General features: G+C 60.3%; 1 protein-coding gene across 1 annotated transcript; it reads left to right on the forward strand.

The window, feature by feature from the left end:
* The first annotated feature begins 250 nt into the window (after nt 1–250).
* SLC45A1 (solute carrier family 45 member 1) lies at nt 251–17,974 on the forward strand. Its single transcript, XM_090268532.1, has 9 exons — nt 251–379; nt 4,179–4,599; nt 5,115–5,207; nt 5,594–5,818; nt 9,413–10,152; nt 12,282–12,442; nt 13,691–13,884; nt 15,093–15,298; nt 17,641–17,974. The coding sequence occupies exons 2-9, from the start codon at nt 4,203–4,205 to the stop codon at nt 17,905–17,907; spliced, it is 2,283 nt and encodes a 760-aa protein (XP_090124658.1). The 5' UTR covers nt 251–379; nt 4,179–4,202; the 3' UTR covers nt 17,908–17,974.
* Nucleotides 17,975–20,419: the final 2,445 nt, after the last annotated feature.

The raw sequence follows: 20,419 nt of genomic DNA on the forward strand, positions 1-20,419 counted from the left end.
GTAGACAAACACAACTGTAAAATAGTTATTTTATTTTCTTTTTAGTAGAGACAGGGGCTTGCCATGGTGTGAGTGCCCCAGGCCCCGGGAAGCCACGCCGGCCTGTTCGTGGGGCCTTCGCCCGGCGCGGGAGGGGGCCGCGGGCGAGCGCGAGGTCCCGCGCCTCGGTGGCCTGGCCGGCGGGGCCGCTTTAAGGATGCTCTGCGGGTACCGGCCCGGCGGCCGGGATGCAGCCGTGACGTCACGACCCCGCCCCGCGGGTGATGCAGCAGCGGCGGCGGCGGGCCGGGGGCTCCGGGCCAGGACGGAGCTGCGCTCGGGGCAGGCGGGAGCCCGACCTCCGGACCCGGGAGGGGATGCCCCCTGGCTCGCACCACAGGTACCCCGGTTCCGCCCGCGCCCTCCGCGCAGCTGCCGGCGCGGTGCTGGGGGGAGGCGGCCTGCGCCCCGGGGATCCGGGTGCCAAGGCTGGGGCCGGAGGGCGGCACGGAGACCTTTGTTCCTCTTGGACGTCCCCTTAATGGACTGTAAACGGAGACCCCGCCTGGCCCCTCTGGCGCCCTGGCCCTTGGTGACATTCACCTCTTCCTTGCCCCGGGCTCGGCTTATGCTTACTGGTGCCGGAGGCCTCTTCCGAGGCACCTGGGCAGGTGCCGTCTCGGGAGGCCGAACCCCCCGATGGCCAGAGGCTTCCCCTCTTCCCGCGTCTCAGGATTAAGTGCGTCACCAGCACCCAGGGTTTCTGCCTTTTTGCCAAAGGGTAACAGGCTGAGGCTGAAACTGGAGGCCTAGAGCGATGGGCTTACTCTGCCCCCCACAATAACGCGCTTCTCAGATCACCCCTGGGGTCACCCCAACGTTCGTGGTGGTCAGCTTTGTAGGGAAGTAGAGTCCAGTGCTGATGGAACCCGGGTCCCACGTGGCCTGCCCAGGGCACCCGGGATCAGCTGGCCGTCAGGTAGGGGCACGGGTCAGTGGCCGGGCTGTTAAATTCCTGCCCTCAAGCCCCCAGAGCCCTTTCCCGCTCTGGGGGGTCTCCTTGAAGTATAAATTTTGAGAACTGGTGGAAGGAACAGCGGGCCAGGGATGCGGCCGGCGGGACCCCGCGGTGGGCGGACTGGCCCATAGAAACGAGCTCGGTCCGTGGGAGGGCACCTGTGAGCAGTCTAAGTGCAGGGACATTGTGTGTCATTTGCTGCTGAGTCTTCCCGTGATGTAGTCCGGGGCACTTGTGACCTGAAACATCCTCTACATGCTACAAGCGCAGGGCCGGGCGTATCACTGGGGGGGCCCAGGCACGCACGTACATTTCGTTTTTTAGACTAAATAAAATGGCCATCTAGCATTATCAGGTGAATATTTATATCAGCGTATTAAAATTCTATTTCCGTATTTTAAATTTCACTTTCATTTTTTTATAGCATTCAAAAGTTGATTTTGAACATTTCAAAGTTTGGGACAGCTTTTAATAAAATGTATTTTTCAAATAAAAGTGAGGATGCTGACCCCCAAATTTGAAGGTGAACCTTAGTGAAGACTTCTCTGAGCTCGGGTTTAATTGTGTCGAGAGGTGGAGGCCATGCCCTTGCTAGGACCGGCAACCACCTGTGCTCTAAAGCTGGGCTTGCTGCAGGGGTGACGATGAGGTTGTCACATCACAGGTGGTGACACGGGCTATCTACATAGGTCATTGTAAGGAGAGTCCAAAAGGTTCCCCTTTCCAAAAACATGCTTCCATCACAGGCTGTTTAAAGCTGAAATTCTTTCAAAGTGGGCTCTTGGTTCTTTATTCCAAAATGGAAGGGGCAGTTTCTACTGTGCGTGCACGGGGTTCACTTTATGGGGGTAACACGCTGAGAGGGAAGAGAGGCAGGTGGGGAGGCAGACAGGGAGGGAGCCCCTGGGGCGGCTGCGGGGCATGACTAGGCAGGCAGGGTCCGGCCAAGCTCACCCCCACATCTGGGAGAGTCTGCCTTTGACCTTTAAGGAGGAAGCTTGCGCAGAGTTCCGGCGGGCACAACAATTCTGTGATCTTGATGGATGAATGGTGGCAGCATCCCAGTTTTTGATGGCAAAACCAGCCAATGGATAGAGTTCTCTGAAGTACCTACTATGTACAAGGGCCTGAGCTAGACCACGGGGAACATAAGCTATGTAGCTTTAAAATTTTTTACATCTTGATTGAATCTTCATATATGGATTATATTTTTAATGTATTGCTTATCTACCTAGTTCTTAGGTACATCATTTTTGTTTTAGAGAAGAGCAGGGATTTTTCTAAGGTCATGAGATAAGCCACCTGTAGGAGGGCAAGCAGGCTGAATCAGTGCCTGTCATCCCCGTGTGACGTCCACCTCCCAGCCGGTTGTCAAGGCCTCTCGTGACCAGCTAATCCCTTCCTGATGGCTTCATCTCCCACCATGGCGCCCAAATGTTGCACATGATCTTCACACATGGTGGCCCCCACTGCGTAGAATGCCTTCCCTCCGCTCTCTTTCACCTCTGTGAGCTCAGTGTCTGGCCTCAGCGCTCGGCTAACTGGGACAGTGGGCGGGTAGGTGGGTGGGAGGAGTGAGTGGATGGGTGCACAGATGCACGGAAGGACAGATGGACGGGCGGATGCATGGATGCAGGGCTGTTTGGAAAGGTGGTGGGTAGACTAGAGGATGGGTGGGTGAATATGTGGCTGGAAGGATGGGTGAGTGGGTGGATGAATGGGAAGGAGGATGGATGGGTGAATGTATGTATGTCTGTTTATATGTATGTATGTATGTGTGTTGGGAAGGATGGATGGGTAGACAGGTAGATTACAGGGTGGGTGGATATGTGGACAGGTACTGTGTGGCTGTGGTTGGATGGGTGGATGATGGATGGATGGATGGATGGGAAGAAGGATGGGTGGATGATAGATGGATGGATGGATGGATGGGAAGAAGGATGGGTGGATGAAGGGGTTACTGGGTACACAGTGTTTTGAACCCTACTGGGATGTCTCTAGAACAAATCATTTCCACCGTGGGTGTCTTCTGAGGCTCAGGAAGACCGTCCCTGAGGAGGCAGGGTGGTCGGGGGAAGCGTGGAATGCAAATCCAGAGGGATGAAGAATTTCAGAGCAGCCCATAAGGAACTTATTGACTGTCAATAACGTGATGGAAGCTGGGGTGATAAGTTAATGTCAGAAATAAGGGCCTCGTCTCTAAAACTTAAAGCTGAATTTGAAAGAAAACCCCTAATATTTATCTCAGTAAATAACAAGCCTCCTTGTCAGGAGACTACCGATGTTTGGAATGATGTCTTGATTTCGGGGCCTGCTTCTCAGGAAGGACGTCAAAGGGATGGAAGCAATTGCTGGTCTGTTCACAGACCGTCCCCCTCTTATGTGTCCGTCGGCCCCTTTCCCTCCCCCCTTAGTCGCTCTCCTCTGTCTGCGCTTTGTGAACTTGACACGGGCTAAAGCCCGCAGGTCAACCCACTGGAGCATATCCCTTTAACGTTTACAGCCTAGATGAACTTCACAGCCATGGTGAGGCGGCCGGATGCCCAGACCCCTGGTGCCCACTGCAGACCCCAGGGGCAGGGGCAGGACGGGGACAGTGACAGAGGGTGGAGGGGTTCCTGCAGGCCTGCTCACGTGCTGGTTCCCGGCGCCGGCCGATGGCACTGTGACAATTGCCCCGACGAGCACTTGAGGAAGGGGACAGATCTCTCCCCCACCCACCCTGGTCCTCCCCACTCAGTGTGCTGTCTGACGCGCAGGGTTCAGGGAATTTGGTTCATTTCTTTAAAAAGCGGAGTTCCAGGCACTAGAAGAGTCTCCGTTCTGACTTGGCTGAAAGTTCACTTGGTCAGCTGATGCTGAGAAAACCACCCCCTTGAATTAAACTCATGCAGCTGCTTTGAGGCAAGGCCCCCCGCTCCGGGCCTGCCCTGAGGAGTGAATATAAGCACCAGGTAAGGTGGCCACAATGTCACCATCCTGGGCGGCTCCTGTCCCGTGCCTGTCTCCCCCCTCTCTACTCCAGGGGCACAGCGTGGCTCTAAGGGTCCCCCAATGGGACTCGACTTTTCCCAAATGGAAAGGACAGGTCGGGGTGCCAGTCGGGACAGGGCAGGAGAGTTAACCGCTGAAGGGAGGGCCCGGGAAGTAACTGTTGGCCTCCAAACTGGCTTTCCCGCAGGAACTCCCTCCGGCCCCGCCTGCGATGATTCCCCCGGCCAGCTGCCCCCCTCCGGGAGAGGCCCTCTTCCCCAGCTTGGCTCCTCGGGACGTCTGGAGGTCTCCGATCTCGGGCTACGGGGGGTCTGTGACCCGCCACATCAGCCACCGGGCCAACAACTTCAAACGGCACCCCAAGAGGAGGAAGAGCATTCGCCCCTCCCCGCCCCCTCCTCCCAACACCCCGTGTCCCATCGAGCTGGTGGACTTTGGGGACCTGCACCCCCAGAGGTCCTTCCGGGAGCTGCTCTTCAACGGCTCCATCCTCTTTGGCATCGAGTTCAGCTACGCCATGGAGACGGCGTACGTGACGCCCGTGCTCCTGCAGATGGGCCTCCCCGCCCAGCTCTACAGCCTGGTGTGGTTCATCAGCCCCGTCCTCGGTGAGCCGGACCCCCGGGGCTCCCGCAGCCTCGGGGCCGCCGCGCGTGGGTCCCCAGCAGACAAGGGGGAGGCAAGAGTTCAGTTCCACTCCTTAGGACGGGGCTGGAGGAGAACTCCGCTGGGGCCCCTCACCCCCGTATTGTAAGTGACTTTGTCTAAACCAGGTTACAGAACAGGGTCTAGGAGCCCCGGAGGACCAGCCCCGTCTTGTGCGGAGCTAACACTGGGGAATCCGAGCTATGAAGCTTGAGGCGTCTGGGTCTGGGAGGGCCTGGGATTCCCTGCACCCCAACGTCATGGCTGCTTAGTGCCCTAAAAGGGCCGACGCAGACAATGCAGGCAGAAGGCAAGTGATTCCAAGGGGCTGCTCTCTTCTGTCTTCCGGCTTCGGGTCTCATTGCTGACTCTGGGTCGCATCATCTCACGTTTTCGGTGCCCCGGGCACGTGTGAGGGCCGGTGTTTCTTGGGAGGGTGTTCATCCCCAGCACTGACCCCTGGCCCGCTCTGTTTCAGGATTCCTACTGCAGCCACTCTTGGGTGCTTGGAGTGACCGATGTACTTCAAGGTTTGGACGGAGACGCCCTTTCATTCTTGTCCTGGCTATAGGTCTGTTGTTCTGGAATAAAGTGGGAAAGAAAAGGCCCCGCTGCTTCCTCTTAGGGAAATCTAAGAGCGCTGACCAAAGCAATTGCCTAGATAACGCCCCCGGTGTGGTGGCCGGCAGCACCCCTGCCCTGGCCCGAGTTACCCGTGAGCACATGGCGCTTTGGCTGTCTTTAAAACGTGAGCTGACACTGTCCCGCTCCTCTTGACTTTATGAACACCCCGATCCAAGTAAAAGAAAGGGTTTGGCGAGTCTGCAGTGACTTCCCCAGTGGGCTCTGCTTGGAATTTGAATCACAAGGAATTCTCGGGCCCCTGCAGATTCTAGACTTGGGTGGTGGGCTGCTGGTCCACGTTTCCCCGTGGCGACCGGGTGTCTCTGTCCTCAGGGGCGTTGCTGGGTCTCTCGCTCCTGCTCAACGGCCGGGACCTCGGCTCCGCGCTGGCCGACACGGCCCCCGACCACAGGTGGGGCATCGTGCTCACCGTGTGCGGGGTGGTGCTGATGGACTTCAGCGCGGACTCGGCCGACAGCCCCAGCCACGCGTACATGATGGACGTGTGCGGCCCCGCCGACCAGGACCGGGGCCTGAACATCCATGCGCTCCTGGCAGGTGAGTCCCCACACGGCTGCGCACTGCCCCGCGCGCCCCGGCCCGTCCCTCCCTCACGGTCGGACCCAACACGTAAGCTGGTGCCGCTTGAATACGTGGATGAGCGCTGACGTGATGGAAAATGTAGCTCTGAATCAACAAGTGCCAGCGAGAATCCGTATTGATACAGACGTAGAGTGCTGTCTGCCGCTCATACTTGTTACCCCGAGTTACGCTCTGCAAAGTCTCCGTGACCCGCGAGTGAGCCCAGCCTGGGTCACTGTCCCTTGGGAAGACACAGAGTCGTTTCCCGCACACCTGGGGCCCCATTTCCATCACCCGATCGATACAGGGCCTTGTGTCGTGTGTTTCTGTTGAAAGGCACCTGTTTATTACGTATTAAATCTACAGATTCATGAGCATTGAACCCGGGCCAAGAGCCATAACCCACGGCCGAGGGGAGCGCGCCCCCCGCTGTATTTCCTCCGCAAGCTCCTCACGGCTCCTCACACTTGGGGAGACCGCACTCAGTACGCGGGCGCCGCACGTGGGGGCTGTTTAAAACAGTGACGTCGCCCACAGAAAGCGCACACGCCTGTGTGGTGCCGAATGGCAAACGCGAGAAATGCTCCTGCCAAAGTCAGGAGCAGCGCACCCAGCCGTGGGGGGTCAGGGTGACCCCCGGCCGCCTCTGCCGCTGTACCTACGACAACCGCAAGGGGGTTACCTGCAAAACATCGAGAGAATCCGGTGTGATACACACGTCATATATAAAGACGATACAGAAGCCTCATATAGCCCTGGCCGGCGTGGTGAAGTTGGTTGGAGTCTTGTCCTATCACCCAAAGGTCATCAGTTCGATTCCTGGTCAGGACACAGGCCTGGGCTGTGGGCTCCGTCCCAGGCTGGGGAGCCTACGGGAGGCAGCTGGTTGGTGTTTCTCTCTCACATCCATGTTTCCTCTCTCTCCCCTTCCTTCTCTCTCTAATGAGAATAAAATAAACCTTTAAAAATAAAAAAGCCATAGAAAAAAACAATACCTCTAGCATTCCTGTACAAAACTCCTACTTCTTACAAATAAAATTAAAGGAAACAATCCTGTGTAAAACAGTGAGGGGCGGGGTTTCTGCTGTAAAAATCAAGGGTGATGAGGCCAGGGGCCCCGGGCTCAGGACAAGGCTCTGGGGTCGGAAAGCCTGAGTGGGTTTGGGGCTTTCCTGCTGTCACTGGTGAGACCTTGGCCGAGGGCCGGGCCTCTCCAAGCCTCAGCCCCTTTTGGAAAACACCGTTGTTCATCCCCCCGTGTTTACCCACGTGTGTGGATGTGAGCCCAGGACCCTCCCGCCCGGGTCTCGGCCAGGCCAGGGCTGGGGCGTGCAGGGCAGGAAGGACTTAGTTTTCTCTGGTATACTCTCCCATATTGTTTTTTTTCCTTTTCTGTGTGTATGTCAAAATACCCACAATGTAAAAATGTATCATCTTAGCTATTTTTTAAATCCTCGCCTGAAGATGTGTTTATTGATTTTAGAGAGAGAGGAAGGGAGAGAGAGAGAGAGAGAGACATCGATCGGTTGCCTCCAGTACAAGTCCTAACCAGGGACTGAACCCACCACCTTGTGATGCACCGGACGACGCTCCAACCCACGGAGCTACCCGCCGGGGCTCGCCGTAGCCATTTTTCAGGGCCCAGTTCAGTGACACGAAGGGTGGTCACAGTGTCAGGCAGCCGTCACTGCTGTCTCTCTCCAGAGCGCCTTCCATCCCGTAAACCTGAAACTATAATCACTAAATAGTATCTCCCCCCACCCCTCTCTGGTATAAGGGGACGCACACAGTACTCGTCCTCCTGTGACTGGCTTATGTCACGTAGCGTATCGTCCTCCGGGCCCACCCACATGGTAACATGTGTGAGAATTTCCTTCCTTTTTAGGGCTGAGCGATACCCCGTCACGGGGAGGGACCACGTTTCGTCCGTTCATTGGCCTGACACTCGGGTCTCCTCCACATTTTAGCTCCTGGGAGTAATGCTGCCAGAAGAGGGTGTGCAAACATCTCTTTGAGACAATTTTTAGTTTTGGGGTGTATACCCAGAAGTGGGGTCACTGGGTCAGATGGTAGTTCTTTTTTCGGTTTTTGGCAAAGCTGCCATCCTGGTTTCTGCCGCGGTTGCGCCATTTTACGTTCCCACCAACAGCGCACGGGCCTCCCATTCCCCCACGCCGTCCCAGCGCCGGCTGCTCCCTGGGTTTCTGGTAGAAGCCACCTCAGGGGTGTGAGCTGGCACCTCCCTGGGGCTTCGCTTTGCGTCTCCCTGATGATTAGTGCGGCTGAGCATCTTCCACATGCTCGTTGGCCATCTGTGTGTCCTTCAGAGATGCGGCTCTTCAGTCCTTTGTTTCTGAAATGGGTTGTTGTTGATTTGATGTTTTCTTTCTTTCTTTCTTTTTCTTCTTTCTTTCCTTTTTTTATATCCTCACCTGAGGACATACTTAACTGATTTTAAGGGTTGGAGGTAGGGGGAGAGACATCTCGTATGTGCCCCGACTGGGGACCAAACCCACAACTTAGGCACGTGCCCTGACCAGGAATTGAACCCATGGCCTTTTGGTGGACGGAACGATGCTCCAATCAACAACTGAGCCGCACTGGCCAGGGCTTGATGTTTGGTTTCTCGACTGTGAGACTGCATTGCTTCAATCACTTATTAATAAGGTTTATCTCAAATCTGACCTTGACTTAGAGTCCAGAACAGCAACTGGGCCTTCAGAAGGCGCAGGGGAAACTAATCAGGACCACAAGTGTGAGAAGTTAAAAAGAATAAGAGGAGGACCTGAAATAGAAAGGCCGTAAGGACGGTCTGGGACGAAGGAAGGACGTCCTACAGCAGACCCGTTAAACACAGGGACTCAGTAGTGACCCGTGAGAGGTGCAGGCTGAGGCGCTGGGTGGGCCAGACACCTGCCCCGCCCCACCCTGCCCTTGGGTGCACGGAGCGGGCTGCAGGAAGCAGCACTTCCGGGAGGTGAGTGGTGTGAACGGCTGGCCATTTGCCGGTTCCTGAGGCTGTAGAAGGCAGGAGCAGGGACAGAAGAAAGGACCGACTCTTTCACCCCTGCTGTTGGCTGAAGGCTCGATGGCCCAGAGCACTGGCTACCAGGCCGGGCCATCCTTGGTCACCGTTAGGGGTGACTCTCTTCATGGTGGCCGTGCTCAAGGATGATGTCATCGGGTGAGCAAGGCTGGGTGGCCACGTGAATTCCAGCGTGCACATGTGTGTTGAAGATGAGATCTTGCATGTTCGTGTGGCAGTGACGCCGGGGGCTTGGGGGACTGATGGGGGGGTGTGACTTGGTGCAGGCAGACGGTCACTGAGGGTGTCCCTAAAAGGCTACGTGGAAAGTGGGATGAAATGTGGCCAGGTGGTCATCACGCCCCCTGCTCTGAGCCGGGCCCGGCCTCGGGGTGCCCGAGGGGCCCTGGGAATCCCCCTCTCATTCTTTTCAGGGTTTCGTGGGGACAGATGACACACCCGGGCCTGGGCGCGGGTTGGCACCTGAGTGAGACCCGGGGCCTCCTTCCTCACGGCTGCTTTCCAAACCCTGCCTCTGTCCCCAGGTCTCGGAGGAGGCTTCGGGTACGTGGTCGGGGGCGTCCACTGGGACAGGACCAGCTTCGGGAGAGCCCTGGGCGGGCAGCTGCGGGTCATTTACATCTTCACCGCGGTCATCCTGAGCGTCACCACCGTGCTGACCCTGCTCAGCATCCCCGAGAGGCCCCTGCGGCCCCCGGGCGAGAAGAGGCCGGCCATGAAGAGCCCGAGCCTCCCGCTGCCGCCCTCCCCGCCCGTCACAGGCCAGGAGGACGCTGGGGTCACCCTCCCTAGTCCCTCGGACAACGGCCTGTACGCCAGCTTCTCCAGCCCCATCTCGCCCCTCAGCCCCCTCACGCCCAAGTACGGCAGCTTCCTCAGCAGGGACAGCTCCCCAACGGGGCTCAGCGCCTTTGCCTCGTCCTTCGCCACCTCCCACATTGACAGCGTCCTCATCGACTGCTTCACGGGCGGCCAGGACAACTACCTGGCCATCCCAGGCAGCGTCCCGCGGCCAGGCATCAGCGTCAGCTTCCCCCGGGCCCCCGACGGCTTCTACCGCCAGGACTGCGGCCTCGGGGAGAGGCAGGAGGTGGCCCTGGCGACCGGTTGTGACGGGGACATCCTGAGGGTGGGCTCCCTGGACACCTCCAAGCCGCGATCGACCGGGATCCTGAAGAGACCCCAGACCTTGGCCCTCCCGGACGCGGCTGGAGCAGGCGGGCCCGATGCCAGCAAGAGAAGGAATGTGACCTTCAGTCAACAGGTAAAAAGCAAGTGGCGGGGCAAGGGTCAGAGGGCACTGTGGGTGCCCCCCCTTGTCAGTTACATGATGAAGAGGGATTGTTGATCTGGAGAGAAATTCCCGGCCGTCCCAGGATCCAGAGAGACAAGTCCCAGACACCTCTGTGTGGAGAGCAGAATCGGGGCCCGTGGGAGCCGGGGCGCAGCTCAGCGTGGCCGGTGATTTCAGATGCTGGCCTCGGTGAAGGGCCGGGTTCTTTCACACATGTCACATTTGCTGGGCGGTCCTGTAGTGGGTTTGTTACAACGCTGTGTGCATTTCAGTGGCTTCGGGCATTTTCCCGTAACGTCCACAGCCCATGCTGGCTGAACGGGAGGGGAACCCTGGCCCGAGCTCCTGCCGGCCCGCCCTGCCCCCCTCCGTCCCGCCCTCACGGCTCAGCTTAGCTGACATCTCAGGGGCCGTCAGACGCTGGACAAGAAAGGGCAGTGCGTGGCACATTTCGTGAAGGCAAAGAACCTTCCAGAAGGCTGCTCGTGTTGCATGTGGGATTGACTGATGGGCCGCAAACTGATAGGAGAGATTATAGCAGCTTCCCAGGTCTGGTCACGAAGAGGTGGCTTTAGATTAAAGAGAGACCCTTCGCTCCTTGAAGGTCGCCGTCAGGGCTCTGCGGCCGCCTGCCCTCGGGTCCCAGGGTGAGGGAATGTCCGTGAGAACTTGGAGGTTCCTGAGCGGGAAGCCTCTGTGGGCTGCTGACCCGGCGGCGGGGGGCGTGGGCTGTCTCCTCGCGGAGCAAAGGGAGACCCCTGACATCGCGGGAGGTGAACTGGGGACACTTTCATTTTCTCTTCGGTGTGGCTGTTGCTTCCCTCGGGCGCGCTGTGGCCAGCGGACCCAGTGCCCGTCTCATCAGCTCTAAGCGTGACTGTCAGCTCGTGTCCAGGAAGGGTGTCACCAGGCGTGGGACTGCCCTGGGCGCTCCATGAGCTTAGATCTGGGAAGGGTCAGAAGAACCGGAAGTCACAGGAGAGGGAGGAAGTCCCATTCCTGTCACCGCAGAGTGACTTCTGCATGCGCCGAGCCCAGGGAGTGTTCCCCTCGTTCTTGATGGCACTAGAGGGGCCACTCGGGCTTTTGGTCAACGCTGGGTCCCCATCCTAGCCTGTTCCAAAGAATTCAAACGGGCTTCCACGTACAGGTTGTTAGTTGAATGTCTGAACTAAACTTTTATGTATGGTTGACAATCTCTTTTTGATCCATAAGTTTTGTTTTTTTTTTTCCATTCACGACATGGTGTGACTTTTGAATCAGTTCTTGGAGCAAAGTAAAAGCCCTGAGCTAAAGACAAACACCTCCGGGCTCAGGTGGGGCGGCAGGTGTGATGTGGACATTGTGACAGCGGCTGACCTTGACCCTGCACCGTGGGCTGTTTCCTTCTTCTTTCCGTCCCACCCGGAGTCCCTGGTGCCAACCCAGCCCAGGTGCCCCCCGAGCCAATGCAGGGTCCCCTCTTTACGCCCATGACACCTGCCGTCAGCATGAGCTCACCTGGCTGGTGCCTGCGCCACTGACTGGGCAGTCGCTGTGGACTGAGGCCCCCTCAGCATGAGGCCACGAGTCACTTTGCCGACGGAACGTCACTCGTGAGCCCGAGAGAGCAGTGTAGCCCCCCCGCGGTTTGGTTTCCACTCCGTTGGCGGGCTTCGGGGAAGGGTGTGGTGTCTGGGGACATGGGGGCCCTCGCCAGGGGCCCAGGTAAGTGCGTCCGCTCCCTGCATGCGCTCGCCCGGCCCCTGAACACCGTGCAGACGCGAGATGCACCGGCCCGGAGGTTCCCCAGTCGCCGTAGAATCAGGGGCCTTACAAAGCCTGTGCTGCCCTGGCCGAGTTTCCTTCGTGGCTCACGTGTTTGACTTTTGGCAAGTGACTCCCTCCCTCCCTGCGGGCAGAACCTGGGGCCCCGGCGCGGCACCCCCGGGAGGCAGTTCCAGCCCCAGCGGCGCCGAGTCTCCGAGGCCGCTCCCCGTCCGGGTGGCGTGAGGTGCTCGGAGGACACTGTCCAGGGGAACAAACCCGCAGTCCTGAGTGCTCTGCGGGCCCGCAGGGTCCGGGGCTCTGAGGAGGGGCGTGGGGGGCTCCCTTCACAGGTGGCGAACATCTTACTGAACGGCGTGAAGTACGAAAGCGAGCTGACGGGCTCCGGCGAACCGTCGGGGCAGCCGCTGTCCCTGAGCCACCTCTGTGCCACCATCTGCCACATGCCCAAGGCGCTGCGCAACCTCTGTGTCAACCACTTCCTGGGTGAGCTCTTGATGTGGCCTCCCCACGGGTCCCTGTCCTGGCCGGGATCGCGCTGCGCGGTGGGGACAGGGCTGCCTGACCCAGGGGTCCTGCCCCTATCAGCCTTCCAGGGCACCCCCCAAGTTCACTTAGCTCCCAGACACCACCGGGGGTGGGGGTGGGGTGGCGGGGGGTCTGCTCAGGCAGCTGTTCTCCAGGCAGCCCGACTAACGCAGGTGTTCAGACGGGAGGCCCGACACCTCGTCTCCAGAGCCCAGAGCCCCATTACCAAAGGTTCTCAGACAGCTCACAGTTAAGTGACAGATGTCCCTTCCCCACTGGAGGGACTGGTGTCTTAAGCCAGTGCAGGTCTCACGTGCAGCCGGGACAGAGACCCACGCCCGCTTGTCCCGGCCTTCGAATTACAATGGAAAAGCCCCAACTTGTACTTCATTCTGTTCGGTATTTCTTCACTGTGGGGATACGAGCGCCCGAGGGAGATTAAGGGTTTGAGGTAACCCGGAGCTCTCGAACGCCAGAGGATATAAATTGGGAGGACTCTCTAGGAGGCATTTTGCCAATGAGCAAGAATCTTAAAAACGTCCAAAATGTTTACCCCGGTGACCCTGGTTGGTATTCTTTGCCGGGACACAATCAGAGATTTTATCAAGAATATATGTACGAGGCGCTTACCCCAGTGTGACTTATCATGGCCAAAGGCCCGCGTCGGGGAAGGTATGGGTGTCCGGCCACGGGGGACAGTGTGCGCCCGCCCACACGGGGAGATGCCCTGCTGCCCCCAAAATGGGCCGTTTCAGACTGTTTAATGGCATAGGAAGGTGTGCATGATAATCCCTGGGGTTCCAGGGGGCAGTATAAACCACCCCCTTCCCCAGCCGAAGAAGAAATTGACGGGTAGGTAATTCCGAGGGAGGGATTCCTACCGTTTAATCGGTCATGAAGCAAATTGGATCTGCGGCCTTACGTATGGTGTCGATGAAATGCCCCCCTGCCCGTGGCTGGAGCCCCAGCATTTTCTTGTCTTAGAAGGAGGAGGGGCTCCGCGTCCCCCCCAGCAATGCCGTTAGAGAACAGGATGCAGGACCTTCCTAAGCACAGCCCCCGTGCAGGAAACCTGCCCAGTTCTAACGGGGAAGGTGGTCCCCGGGTGCGAGGCTAGAAGCGGTCCCCGCCGCGCGTCTGGCATCTGCGTGTTTCTCTGAGAGTCGGTCAAAGCCGGCCGTAGGCGACAGCGGGTCCCGGCCCGGCGCTCACGGCCCTCTGTCCCCCCAGGCTGGCTCTCCTTTGAGGGGGTGCTGCTCTTCTACACGGACTTCATGGGCGAGGTGGTGTTTCAGGGGGACCCCAAAGCCCCGCACGCCTCGGAGGCGCACCAGAGGTACAACAGCGGCGTCACCGCGGGCTGCTGGGGGATGTGCGTGTACGCCTTCAGCGCCGCCCTGTACGCAGGTACCCGCCGCGGGGGCTCTGAGGGCCGTGGGCTGGGTGGTCGGGCTGTGCGGGTGGGGGCAGGGGGGTGTCCTCACAGCGGCAGGCCCTGATGCCCGGGCGGGCTGGTCGGGGCCGGGTGTGTGCCCAGAGCCGTCAGCTGCTGGGAAGAGGGTCAGGCCCGCAACTGAGGGAAAGTGGGGGTCCCCGGGCAGATGTGCTGTCCCCCAGGCCCCCAAGGCCTTCCCACGTCATTCACGTGGCAGCTGGCGCAGAGGGCGAGGGGCAGTGGGACTGGTGGGGCAGACGCACTGGGGTGGGGATGTGTGGGGGCCAAGGCCAGAGCCCGAGAGGGCCCTGAGGCTGTGCCTGGGTGCCCCGGGGGACACGGGAAACCACACACATTTATGTGGGTGCAGGTGGCACCCGGTGTGTGGCACGCACCTCAGGGGCCTGCCGTGTTTTTTGTAAAAGGCCGGCGAGCGGACCAGGTGGGCTTTGCAGGCCACGCGTCTTTACCGGAGAGCTTGGGCTGCCTGCGCTCGGGGCCACCGCAGACGAGACGCACATGAGCGAGTGACAAGCTTCACGGGAATCTGAATTTCGTGTCATTTTCCCATGACATGAAATATTCATTTTCTTTTGATTTTTAAAAACCGTTAAAAAACAAACCAACCTTAGCTGCAGGGGTACGAACCCAGGCTGCCAGCCAGCCGGGCCCAAGCGCTGTGGCCTGTGGCCTGTGCTCTTCTCTCTCCCCGCATCTGAGCGGGTCCCAGCCCCAGGGACAGGACAGGATGTGACTCTGGTGGGGCCCAGAGACCGTGCCGGAGAGTCCTCAGCTCTCACTTGCCAGCCCCTGGTGGCACGGGGTGTGGGGAAGTGGCCCTGAGTCTCCTGACCCCAGGAAGCGGGGTCATCTGTAGTTGAGGTTCTGTGTCCTCGCAGGGTCCCCGGACACCGGCTGGGCCATGGGCCACCGGTATCCTCGTTTTAGGAGAGACAGAGAGTGCTGGCATCTGCATGGGGACACGGCCCCCGCGGGAAACCCTACACCCCAGATCCTCTGGGATTTCAACCCAAACACCCCGTTCACCTGCAGCAGTGCCTGGGGTCCCCCCACACCTGGCCCTGTGTCTGGCCCCACACAAACCGCTGCCAGCCTGAGGGTCAGCCCTGGGGAGGCGGTCCAGGAGCACTGGATTCTCACGCTCCTGTCTGGCCTGCAGCCATCCTGGAGAAGCTGGAGGAGTACCTCAGCATCCGCACGCTGTACTTCGTGGCCTATCTGGCCTTCGGCCTGGGGACCGGGCTCGCCACCCTGTCCAGGAACCTCTACGTGGTTCTGTCCCTGTGCGTAACCTACGGGATCCTGTTTTCCACGCTGTGCACCCTGCCCTACTCGCTGCTATGTGACTATTACCACAGCAAGGAGGTAGGTGCCCCCCCGCTGCAGCCTCTGCATGGCCTCCACCCCTCCAGCTTCTGGGGGAGCCTCCCCGGAAATGCCCCCCCCCCCGCCCCGCAATCTGAGGCTGGTGTGCAAAGAGGCACAGGGCCCCCTGCCAATGTCAGGACGGTGACAGCAGGGCACCATCCTTCGGAGCTGCCTGCCTGCCCATGTGGGAGGGGGAGGCTGTAAGGGGAGACCCACACCCAGCGGCCCCCCAGGCAGGCTTCGAGGTCACTGTACGCGCAGGGCCCAGAGCCAGGTGAGTGAGGCACTCACCTTGGGCACAAAAACCCAGCCATCAAGATCAATACCATGTTAACGCACTGTTTCTAGAAACACCCACGCGGAACAAATCATCAGGGCCCAGGGACCGATCGCAGGGCTGCCCGTGCCGGGTCACGGCGGGGCGGAGGCAGCGGGAAACTCAGGGCCGGGGGCCTGTCTTTACACAAAAGTCCGCTGCTTTGTTCAGCGTGGGTTTGCCTTGAACCACTTTACTGAGGACAAACACCCTGTGTGGCTCACCTGTGACCATCCAGCTGTGGTCGGGCACGGGGTGGGGCCAGAGCAGGTTTACAGCCGTTCATGTGGAAAATTAGATGGTAATTAATAAATCATAATACAAGACTGAACTCACGGATTCACAGCTGTGAACCTCCTTTTGCCACCCAAGTCGTGTGGCCGTCAGCAAAGAAGCCACGCCCACCAGCCGCCACCCCCCCGCACCCCTGGCCCCTCACCCCCGCCCAGCCCCTCGGCCCCCCCCCCCCCCCCCCCCCCGGCCCAGCAACCACAAACCCAGTTCCCGCCTCTGCGGACTTGTGTGACAGGCGTCCGCTGCGGCCCATCGCAGCTGCCAGCTCTTGCTCGGCGTGACGCAGGCAGGTCCATCTGCGCTGTGGCACGAGGGGCGCTCCGCTCCTTAGGGCCAAGTGATGTTCCCAGCACAGGTTATCACAGTCATGTCGAGGTTTTAAAGTAGCGCACACGCTAAAGGTCACCTCGATAACGGAGCTCCTCGCACCCCCTTTAGCTCTGGGCCTCGGTCACCTCCCCAGGCCCAGCCCCAGAGGCGTCCAGATTTGTCCTAAGGGGTTTGGGGTCTCTGATTTCAATGGGTGGGCCCTGAGCACAGACTTCTTATGCAAAGTCAGGTCAGCCTGAGGCCAGACCTCCCAGCGCGGGGCGGTGGCCCGGCAGCCCCCTCAGGCCATCCCTCTGCTGTGGCCGGGAGCAGGCTGTGCGTGTCCCCCGCGGGGCTGCGGCTGTGACTGAGTGATCTGTGCTCGCACCCTGTGCCTGTAGCCGGCACCGTCAGGGCAGCCACGGCCTGGGCCAGCAGCACCCAAGGGACCAAGGGACATGCGTGGTTGTCCCTGCTCACTGGTGCTGCCACTTCCTTGCAGCCGTGAGGCCCTTCAGGGGGTTAAAGGGATGTGCCGCTTCTTGGGGAAGGGCTGCCCAGCACACGGGAGGGGCAGCCGGGGCCACAGACCACCCTGACCGGACCTGGTCGGAGCCGGCTGGCGGGCCCGGCCTCTGCTGCCCATAGCGCCTTCCGGACGCTCACATCCCCGCCTTCCTCGGACGGTTGGCTTGGGGCTACGCCACGTCCACCTCGCCACAGCGTGTCCCCGCGGGCCTCGAGGCTGTGTCGAGTCCCCGGGAGTCGCAGTTCCCCAAATACAATGTGGGCCTGCTCACCCAGCACCGCACAGGTGCTGCAGGGATACAGCCTTCCCCAGGGAGGGCTTTGGCGGAGTCCCAGGGTGGCCGCTGGGCTAGAGGGGCCTGTGCAGGGGGCAGAGCAGGGGACCCCCACCGCCACCTCCCACCGTCACGCCCGCAGCCCTGCTGAGAGGGACGGTACCCGCCACGCCCCGGGTGCTGCGGCGGGTGGGGAGGGAGGCCGCTGCGGTGACCGGACTGGAGGCACGAGCACCTCTGAGCCCAACGGCCAGGTGGCTGCAGACTGAGAGGGTATTCCAGAGCGTGTGACAGAGACTGAGAAAGGGGACAGTCCAGAACACGGAGCACCGGCTGGCTGGGCAGACTGCTTGCTTTTAGGCCAGAGAGAAGGAGAAAGGATGAGACTATCCCCGCGGGGCAAGGGCCTGCGAGAACACAGCCCTCCCGCCTGTCGGTCACGGTTCTCTTCGTGGTCTTCGTCTCTCTGAACGCAGCTATCCTTAAACCCTGGGCTGAACTCCCTGTGCCCGGGGAGGTGGGGGGACCGGAACCCCGCGCGCAGGCCGCCGGGCCTGCGGGGAACGTGGGCCCAGCCACCTGGCCCCGCGCCGCCGACGGCTCCCCCTCTGGCTCAGTTCGCAGGGTCCGGCACGGACGGCACGCGGCGCGGCATGGGTGTGGACATCTCCCTGCTCAGCTGCCAGTACTTCCTGGCGCAGATCCTGGTCTCGCTGGTGCTGGGGCCCCTGACCTCAGCCGTGGGCAGCGCCAACGGGGTGATGTACTTCTCCAGCCTGATGTCCTTCCTGGGCTGCCTGTACTCGTCCCTGTGCGTCGTCTACGAGACCCCTCCCGGCGACGCGGCCAGCGAGGAGCGCCAGCCCCTGCTGCTGACCGTCTGACTCGCGGAGCCGCCCGGGGGCCTGCAGCCGGTGGGAGACCAAAGGGCCTTGGCGGGGGCGGAACTGTAAATGGGTGACCGAACAATAAAAAGCAGCAGCAAAGCCCGTGGCTCCTCATCGTGGCTCTCCTGAGGGGTGAGGGGTCCCCTGGGGGTCAGGCCCCTCTCCATGGGGCCTTGGGGAGCGGCTGCAGGAACCATGTATTCAAAGTAAAGGTGTCACTCAATGGTCGTCAGCCGGCAGTGATTGATTCTGGCCCCTCACCTCCACCCCAGCAGGCATCTGGCAACGTCTGGAGATGGTCTGGGTTGTTACAGTCTGGGTGGCTGTTCCTGTCCAGGGACACGACAGCCCCCCACCGCGAAGACTAGACACGCAGCCCCGAGGGCCAGTAGCACTGACGGACAGGGCCTGGGCGACTTGTGCGTCGCCTCCCGGAGTCGAGTGAGAGCGCGCCATGCTTTTGGGTCAGAAGGCCTCCTGCTCCTTCCTTCCTTCCTACATCCGTCCGTCCATCCATCCATCCAAATACTCATTCACCCGTCCACCCACCCACTCCTCTACCCACCCAACAGATATCCGTCCAGCGCCCCGGGAGTGGCAGGCGGGAGTGCTAGCGCTGGAGAGCCAGGTGCAAGCCACAGGCGCCCGCCCTCAGGGAGCTGCTGGGAGGGGAGGGCACACCAGCCGAGCTCTGTGCTGAGGGCATCCGGGAGCAGGGGCGGCCGGGGCCGGGGCCGGGGCTGGTGGCGGGCTATGCGGGGGGGAACGGGGGCCTCTCTGGGGAGAGGACGGCGACCTGCGAGCCGAGGTCGGGACGTGCTTGGCGCATCTGAGGGACCACAAGCACCCACAGGCTCAGTGTAAAAAGCTCCATCGGGTGGGAAGCTCAAGGCGAAGCGGCCGCACCTGGGAACCCCGACCTGAAGCGGCCGCACCTGGGAACCCCGCCCCGCCCTCTGCACCATCCCCCAGTGGGCACGGGCCTGGATGAGCCTGACTTCACAGGAGGGTCAGGGCCCTTTGCCACGCGGCTTCGCCCCTCTGCCATCACGGGCTGCCCGAGCTGGCGGCTGTCGCCCCCACACTGTGAGGGGAGGGACGTGGCCAGTCACTGCAGCACCTGCTGCCCGAGAAGTGGACCTGGCCCCTGCACCCTCACTGTACTGTCCCCGTGCTTTGGGGACATACGGGACACACTGACCACAAGGTCCAATTCAACAGTGTCCTGGGCCTACCCCCGGCCTCTGAGGAGACTCAGGTCCAGACATCTTAATGCCCACCAGTTAGGGACACGGGTGTAAAATCATGACCCTCTGCAGGGCACCTCGGTGTCACTGTCTCCTGGCCACCGGGAGCAGAGGTTACTCCTGTGGGGCTCCTGGGGTCTTCCTCTCTGTGCCCTTGCCCTGGTCCAGGACCTCTGCCTGTGGTCACCCTCATCGCCCATTTTCCACCTGGTAGGTCTGAGCCCGTCGTCGTTGTCGGCAGCCGTCCGTCTCGAGAGACGATGGTGTAGCTTCTTAAGAGTCTCTCTGCACCGCCGAGAATGGCTGTGCAGTCCGACTCGGGAGTGACACGGTATCTGTCTCCTCCCGTGTTGAATCGACATCTTGCGATGACGCTGGAGTGTCCTCTCCAGTGAAGCTGAAGCTACAGAGCCTGGGCAGGGTGATATGGAGGGTCTGCTGTTGCCCATGCAGCAGACCCAGGTCTGAGCCCAACCCTTTCCTTTAACACCTTCTATGGCACCCAGTGCCTGGCAGCCAGCTCCCCAGTCCTCATGCCCCGTGTGGACCCCACCCATCTTCCCGAGCGCACCACTTGGCGCGGCTCCAGCCTCCTGCACGGCAGCCACAGAACACTGTCCAGCCGCAGACACACTCGGTGCCTGTGCTCGTCTCTCCCTGCAGGTGCAGTCCTCCCACCTCTTCTCTGCCCATCGATTTGATTCATTTGCTCTAAAATGCTGCCTCCTCCACGCAGCCCACCCTGGTTGGAACCAGTCCTTTCCCTGTGCCTACATGTCATTTTACCCTTCGTGGTTATGAAACAGGCGAGGCAGGGACCATGACCCCTGCTCTGTGTGTAGGTGAAGCACAAAGAGGGTCTGTGACTTTCCAGTCACCAGCTCCTTTGAGCTGTTAGTCACATGCTTTTCTGGGACTCCAGGCTCACCCTCCCCATGTTTCTATTGCTTAGAAGAGCTTTAGATTTTTCTCGAAAATGTGGTGGTGAATGATAGTCCCCTGGTCTGGGCTGTCTTTGGCACCAAATTGTCAAATCTGAGAGACAGACGAGGAATGAGGGGCTCCCTGCTCACTCTTGGCTTGTCAAACCCTGGGTCTTCTTCCTGAACTTTCTAAACAAACATGGCGTTGCCAGTGGGCACGGCTGTCGTCAGTCTCCCCTCCCCGGATCTGCTGTGAGTCAGGCGCTGCTCACTGTTCGGGGGCAGTAACTGGACAGAGTGCCAGGCAGCCCTTGGGCCAGCTCAGAGAAGCTGCCCTTG

This window comes from Furipterus horrens, unplaced genomic scaffold (assembly GCF_987537825.1).
Source record: "Furipterus horrens unplaced genomic scaffold, mFurHor1.1.pri manual_scaffold_3, whole genome shotgun sequence".
In the NCBI taxonomy this organism is placed as follows: domain Eukaryota; kingdom Metazoa; phylum Chordata; class Mammalia; order Chiroptera; family Furipteridae; genus Furipterus; species Furipterus horrens.

Excerpts from the sequence above, each read along its gene's own strand:
- SLC45A1 (XM_090268532.1), top strand. The coding sequence starts at position 4,203 with ATGATTCCCCCGGCCAGCTGCCCCCCTCCGGGAGAGGCCCTCTTCCCC. Across the intron at positions 13,885-15,092 it reads CAGCGCCGCCCTGTACGCAG|CCATCCTGGAGAAGCTGGAG; the intron begins GTACCCGCCGCG and ends TCTGGCCTGCAG. Across the intron at positions 15,299-17,640 it reads ACTATTACCACAGCAAGGAG|TTCGCAGGGTCCGGCACGGA; the intron begins GTAGGTGCCCCC and ends CCTCTGGCTCAG.